General features: G+C 46.1%; 1 protein-coding gene across 1 annotated transcript; it reads right to left on the reverse strand.

Annotated features, from left to right (window-relative positions):
- Positions 1-5920: 5920 nt before the first annotated feature.
- Positions 5921-7271, reverse strand: LOC103641918 (OSJNBa0088A01.13-like protein). Its single transcript, XM_023301242.1, has 2 exons — positions 6595-7271; positions 5921-6441 (listed from the first exon to the last, which is right to left on the reverse strand). The coding sequence occupies exons 1-2, from the start codon at positions 6780-6782 to the stop codon at positions 6135-6137; spliced, it is 495 nt and encodes a 164-aa protein (XP_023157010.1). The 5' UTR covers positions 6783-7271; the 3' UTR covers positions 5921-6134.
- Positions 7272-7485: the final 214 nt, after the last annotated feature.

Genomic DNA, 7485 nt, shown 5'->3' on the forward strand with positions numbered 1-7485 from the left:
ATGCTTGAGTGGAAGATGACGGTTTATCTTGTGTTTGTGGAGGCTCTTCGGATTCCTTAGGACACACATCCCCAATGGACATGTTCCTTAGCGTGATGCATGGAGCCTCTTCATCATCTAGCTCATCAAGATCAACTTGCTCTACTTGAGAGCCGTTAGTTTCATCAAACACAATGTCACAAGAAACCTCAACTAATCCAGTGGATTTGTTGAAGAATCTATATGCCCTTGTGTTTGAGTCATAACCAAGTAAAAAGCCTTCTACAGCCTTAGGAGCAAATTTAGATTTTCTACCTCTTTTAACAAGAATAAAATATTTGCTACCAAAGACTCTAAAATATGAAACATTGGGCTTTTTACCGGTTAGGAGTTCATATGATGTCTTCTTGAGGATTCGGTGAAGGTAGAATCGGTTGATGGCGTAGCAAGCGGTGTTGATTGCTTCCGCCCAAAACTGATTCGAAGTCTTGTATTCATCAAGCATGGTCCTCGCCATGTCCAATAGAGTTCTATTCTTCCTCTCCACTACACCATTTTGTTGAGGTGTGTAGGGAGAAGAGAACTCATGCTTGATGCCCTCCTCCTCAAGAAAGCCTTCGATTTGAGAGTTCTTGAACTCCGTCCCGTTGTCGCTTCTTATCTTTTTTATCCTTAATCCGGACTCGTTTTGAGCTCGTCTCAAAAATCCCTTTAAAGTCTCTTGGGTTTGAGATTTTTCCTGCAAAAAGAACACTCAAGTGAAGCGAGAATAATCATCCACAATAACTAGACAGTACTCACTCCCGCCGGTGCTTATGTAAGCTATCGGGCCGAATAGATCCATGTGGAGTAGCTCAAGTGGCCTGTCGGTCGTCATGATGTTCTTGTGTGGATGATGAACACCAACTTTCTTTCCTGCTTGACATGCGCTACAAACCCTGTCTTTCTCAAAATGAACATTGGTTAGTCCCAAAATGTGTTCTCCCTTTAGAAGCTTGTGAAGATTCTTCATCCCAACATGGGCTAGTCGGCGATGCCAGAGCCAACCCATATTAGTCTTAGCAATTAAGCAAGTATCGAGTTCAGCTCTATTAAAATCAACTAAGTATATTTTGCATAATTGAGAAACAGAAAACAAATTGTAATCTAAAGAAAATCTACAAGAAAAACATTGGAAATAGAATGGTCAGGTGATATAGCAATTTTACCAAGTCCTATGACCAAACCTTGATTTCCATCCCCGAATGTGATAGCTCGTTGGGGATCTTCGTTTTTCTCGTAGGAGGAGAACATCCTTTTCTCCCCAGTCATGTGGTTTGTGCACCCACTATCAATGATCCAACTTGAGCCACTGGATGCATAAACCTACAAAACAAGTTTTGGCCTTGTTCTTAGGTACCCAAACGGTCTTGGGTCCTTTGACATTAGAAACAAGCACCTTGGGTACCCAAACACAAGTCTTGGAGCCCTTGTGTTTGCCCCCAACATATTTGGCAACTACTTTGCCTGATTTGTTAGTTAAAACATAAGAAGCATCAAAAGTCTTAAATGAAACATTAGGCTCATTTGATGCAATAGGAGTTTTCTTTTTAGGCAATTTAACATGCGTTGATTGCCTAGAGCTAGAAGCCTCATTTTTATACATAAAAGCATGGTGTGAAACATTATGAGGTTTCTTAGCATGAATTCTCCTAATCTTGTGCTCGGGATAACCAGCAGGATATAACATATAGCCCTCGTTATCCTGAGCCATGGGAGCCTTACCCTTAACAAAATTAAACAATTTCTTAGGGGCATTAAGCTTGCCTTTGTCTCCCTGTTGGAAGCCAATGTCATCCTTAATGCCAGGGCGTCTCCCATTATAAAGCATACTTCTAGCAAATTTAAATTTATCATTTTCTATCTCATGATCATTAATTTTGCTAGTTAGTTGTGCTATGTGATCATTTTGTTGTTTAATTAAAGCTAGGTGATCATGAATAGCATCAACATTAATATCTCTACATCTCATGCAAATATAAACATGCTCAATGGTGGATGTAGAGGGTTTGCAAACATTTAATTCATCAATCTTAGCATGTAACATGGCATTTTCATTTCTAAGATTGGAAACAATATCATTGTAAACATTTAAATTCTTAGCCTTAGTAATCAATTTATCGTTTTCAATCTTAAGGCTAGCAATTGATTTATTCAACTTGTCAATCATAGCAATCAAACTAGCATTATCATTTTTAAGTTTGACAAGAGAATCAACACAAACATTTAATTTCTCAACCTTAGCCATTAATTTGCCATTTTCAATTCTAAGGTTAGAGATAGTGTCATGGCAAATGCTAAGCTCACTAGTTAACTTTTCATATTTTTCTACTTCCTGAGCATGAGCATTTTTTACTTTAACATCCTTCTTATTTTCCTTAATAAGGAAATCCTCTTGGTTATCCAAAAGTTCATCCTTCTCATGAATAGCACTAATCAATCCTCTTGGTTATCCAAAAGTGCATGTTAAGGTTGGCAAAAAGTGTAACCAAATCATACTCATCATCACTAGAGCTATTCTCATCACTAGATGTTGCATATTTAGTAGAAGCTCTAGATTTTACATTCTTCTTTTTGCCGTCCTTTTCCATGAGGCACTTGTGGCCGACGTTGGGGAAGAGGAGGCCTTTGGTGACGGCGATGTTGGCGGCGTCCTCGTTGGAGGAGTCGGTGGAGCTCTCATCGGAGTCCCACTCTCGACATACATGGGCATCACCGCCCTTCTTCTTGTAATATCTCTTCTTTTCCTTCCTCTTTCCCTTCTTGTCGTCGCCCTTGTCACTATCACTAGATAATGGACATTTAGCAATAAAATGACCGGGCTTACCACACTTGTAGCAAACCTTCTTGGAACGGGGCTTGTAGTCTCTCCCCTTCCTTTGCTTGAGGATTTGGCGAAAGCTCTTGATGATGAGCGTCATTTCCTCGTTGTCGAGCTTGGAGGCGTCGATGGGAAGCCTACTTGATGTAGACTCTTCTTTCTTCATCTCCTCCGTCGCTTTGAATGCGACGGGTTGCACCTCAGGTGTGGAGGTGATGCCTCGCTCGATGATTTGTTTGGAGCCTTTGATCATCAACTCAAAGCTCACAAACTTTCCTATAACCTCCTCGGGAGACATTAGCTTATATCTAGGATCACCACGAATTAATTGAACTTGTGTAGGATTAAGAAAAATGAGTGATCTTTGAATAACCTTGACCATTTCATGGTCATCCCATTTTGTACTCCTGAGGTTGCACACTTGATTCACCAAGGTCTTGAGCCGGTTGTACATGGCTTGTGGCTCCTCCCCTTGGTTGAGCATGAATCGACCGAGCTCCCCCTCGATCGTCTCCCGCTTGGTGATCTTGGTCACCTCATCTCCTTCGTGCGCGGTCTTTAGCACGTCCCAAATATCCTTGGCACTTTTCAACCCTTGCACTTTATTATACTCCTCTCGACTTAGAGAGGCAAGGAGTATAGTAGTGGCTTGGGAGTCAAAATGACGGATTTGGGCAACTTTGTCCGCATCATAATCTTCATCCCCTACGGATGGTACCTGCGCTCCAAACTCAACAATATCCCATATGCTTGCGTGGAGTGAGGTTAGGTGATGCCTCATCATATCACTCCACATGCTATAATATTCACCATCAAAAACTGGTGGTTTGCCTAATGGGACGGAAAGTAAAGGGGTGTGTTTAGAAATGCGAGGGTAGCGTAGGGGGATCTTACTAAACTTCTTGCGCTCATGGCGCTTAGAAGTGACGGACGGTGCATCGGAGCCGGAGGTAGATGGCGACGAAGAGTCGGTCTCGTAGCAGACCACTTTCTTCATCTTTTTCTTCTTATCGCCACTCCGATGCGACTTGACGCGGGGAGGTGATTCCTCCCTTCCTTTGGCGTCGGACTCCTTCGATGGAGCTCTCCCGCGGCTTGTGTCGGTCTCCATCTCCCTCTTGGCGGATGCTCCCGACATCATTTCGAGTGATTAGACTCTAATGAAGTACCGGGTTCTGATACCAATTGAAAGTCGCCTAGAGGGGGGTGAATAGGCAAATCTGAAATTTATAAACTTTAAGCACAACTACAAGCCGGGGTTAGCGTTAGAAATAAATCCGAGTCCAAAAGAGAGGGTGAAAACAAATCAACCAAGGAATAAGGCGAGTGACACGGTGATTTGTTTTACCGAGGTTCGGTTCTTGCAAACCTAATCCCCGTTGAGGTGGTCACAAAGACCGGGTCTCTTTCAACCCTTTCCCTCTCTCAAACGAACACTTAGACCGAGTGAGCTTTCTCCTTAATCAAACGGTCACTTAGACCCCTACAAGGACCACCACAACTTGGTGTCTCTTGCTTTGATTACAAGTGTCTTGAGAATAAGAATGGGGAAGAATAAAGCGCGATTGCAAAAGCCAAGCAACAAGAGCGACAAATAACACACAAATCACTCTCTCTCTCTCTCTCTCAAGCCACTAATCACTAATGATCACTTGTCTCAATTGTGGAACTTGGAGAGATTAGAGGCTTTGATTGTGTCTTGGAATGGATTGCTAGATCTTGTATTGAATGTTGAAGGTTGGAATGCTTGGGTGTTGTGAATGGAGGTGGTTGGGGTTGTATTTATAGCCCCCAACCACTTCCTAGTCGTTGCCCTCTTTCTGCCAACCGCGGACGGTCCGCGCTCCTGGTCCGGACGGTCCGCCCCTGTACATCGACGACTGAAATCCCAACGGTCAGCAGTAACGACTCTATCAACGGCTATAATGCATTAAATGTGTCGTCAGATGTCAGATAAAGGCAGTCGCGGACGGTCCGATCGTGTACCCCGGATGGTCCGTGAGGACGCTATAATTCATTTTACCGAACCTGTCACCTTCGGGGTTTTTGGTTGTGCCGACCGAACGGTCCGCGCCTGGTCCCGGACGGTGCTTGCTTTTCCATCGGACGATCCACAGTGTTTGACTTCCGTTTATGCAGTGTTCCTGTCCGAGGCCACTTGGGTGTCGCGGACGGTCCACCGCAAGGGCCCGGACAGTCCGCGCTTGGGTGATTTTCCCAAAAAACTTCTCCTGTCCGAAATAATCTACGGTATTCCGGACAGTCGATTTAGAATACTTGTAGATGAACTTATGCACCTGTGAAATGATCAACTAGAGCAAACTAGTTAGTCCAATTATTTGTGTTGGGCATTTCAACCACCAAAATCATTTAGTAAAAGGTTTGACCATATTTCCCTTTCATTATATATGTTGCTAAGTTACAACAGAAACCAAATAAATTTACTCTAACCAATTTATAGAAAAATACCGTAGCGAAGCAAGAACAACTGCCTATAATATATATATTATAATATTAATAAATTATATGTTATATTAATATAAATACATAGATATACTAATATATATATATAACACATACGAGCCACGCGCACCACTTGTTGAGATATGAGCCGAGCCGCCGTTTCTTGAAAAGGAGGTCGGCACCAATAACCACGGCGCTGACATCCTGCCATATAGGCGCCAGATCGACTTACCAGAGCTAGATCTGGACGTTATTTATATTGACGTTGAGACGTGTGACCTTGACGTCAATGATAATGGCGCCGAGTAAAGGTTCATTTCGTGAATTCAAACTAGAAAGTGTGTAGTTGTGAAAATTTTTCAAAAAAAGTCAAAAAGCAAAAAAACGGCAAGAAAGTGCCTGCTTGTTCAAAAAAAAAAAAGTAGAGAATAGGGGAGCTCACCTTGTCTTTGTAATTTTGTGTACTTGTACTCCTAGGCAATAGTCAGCGTAGCATCACTAAGACCTCTAAAACTATCGGCAGCACATTTATCAAGCGTGTTCTGAATGTAACATATTTGTAACATGTTAGCCAGTTTCAGATCAAATAGGAGATCTATCACACGAAACGAAGTTATGGAAAGGACCAACCAATATGATGCATTGCAAACTGGGTCAAATCCATGAAAAAAGGACACCTTTGTAACATGTTAGCTCTGTTGCAAAAATATTTACACGCGGAAACTGGGTCAAATCTCTGGCCATTTCACTTTTCAAGTTCCGCGCAAACTAACAAGTAACAGCCGAATTATGTGATAGTGATTTTACTGGTAGGCAGGCGAATCCCTTCCCCCTATGCAAATAACAGGGGCTTCCCGGCCGCCGCCTCCGGTCTCGCCGTTACAAGCGGCCGCGCTCGCACCAGCCTTCTCGGCGTCGAGCCGAGCGCCGACGGCGTCAGCCGTGCCCTGCTGGACGCCTGCTTATTGGCGGTCGTCACGGAGGGAGGGCCGCGGCGCGCGTCCTCGAGGCCGACGCCGCAGCTCCACGACGTCTTGAGCCGCTTCGCCGGCGGCTTGGGCAGGTCATCGATGCCGCCCACCGCCGCCAGCGACGCGAACGACTGCGACTTGCCGGCGAAGAACTTGGACAGGCCCCTCCTGCACACCCAAACAAAGCAGCTGTGGCGTCAGATCACCGAACCACCGTACCCCCGCCAAGACCAGATCTTTGTGAGCCGGAAAGGACGCGGCAGCAATGCCCGGCCGGCCGGCCGGCGCGTGCGTGCATGCGTGCGTACGTAGGTAACGTACTTGATCGGGAGGTGCGTCATGAGGGAGGCCATCTCGAAGTGGCAGGTGGACCCGGACGAGCTGGCGTCGTCGGCGAGGTCCACCCCGTCCGACGACGAGGACGTGGAACGCGCCGCGGACGACTCGGACGGGCAGCCGATGTCCTCCTCCTGCTCCTTGGCGCGCGCGAACAGGACGTAGGCCTCCATTGCCCCCAACTCCCAAGCAGATCACGCGGAAGAACGAACGAACAAACGATGTAAGTGGAACGATGAAGTACGATGCTCTATTGCGGGGCTGCAGGACGACGAAGACGAAGGCATGAGGAGGGAATGGAGGAAGGAAGCTAGAGCTATAAAGGTAGCGGTGGCGGAGGGCGGAGGCAGGCGGATAAGAATGACGAGTAGCTGGGGGATGCACGCGGGAGGAGATAAAGGAGCCGTCAGTCAGCTCGCGGGAGAGAGAGAGAGAGAAAACCCCGGAAAAGTGTAGCATTATCTACAGCAGTCCATCTCTGTTCTCATCCGATCTACGGCGAGCGACTCCGTCGTCCTCCCTTTTCTTTTCCTGTCGGAGTGGGAGTGGGTTGGGGTCTGCGTCGTGGGTCGTGGCAACGAAGAGGATAAGGCCTCCACCTACTCGGTTTCGCGAGGAAGGAGATGCGCGGCTCTGCTGCTGCTGTGCCCGCACGGGTGGGTTTCCTCGGTCTCCCTCTGGGCCCTGGCGTGCCGACCACGACCAGCCCCAGCGGGTCGCCGCCTCTGCACTCCTGCACGCTGCCGCAGCTGGCCTTGGCAATGTGTTGGCCATCAGATCTCTTGCTTGCTAAATAAAATAAAATAAAAAGTCCGTGCCAGCTGCGAATGCCCGGGCCATGCTGCCTTTTTATTTTGTTTTAAACGTTGTACCATA

Source organism: Zea mays, chromosome 10 (genome assembly GCF_902167145.1).
Source record: "Zea mays cultivar B73 chromosome 10, Zm-B73-REFERENCE-NAM-5.0, whole genome shotgun sequence".
NCBI classification, from domain to species: domain Eukaryota; kingdom Viridiplantae; phylum Streptophyta; class Magnoliopsida; order Poales; family Poaceae; genus Zea; species Zea mays.

Excerpts from the sequence above, each read along its gene's own strand:
- LOC103641918 (XM_023301242.1), bottom strand. The coding sequence starts at position 6,782 with ATGGAGGCCTACGTCCTGTTCGCGCGCGCCAAGGAGCAGGAGGAGGAC. Across the intron at positions 6,442-6,594 it reads ATGACGCACCTCCCGATCAA|GAGGGGCCTGTCCAAGTTCT; the intron begins GTACGTTACCTA and ends TTGGGTGTGCAG.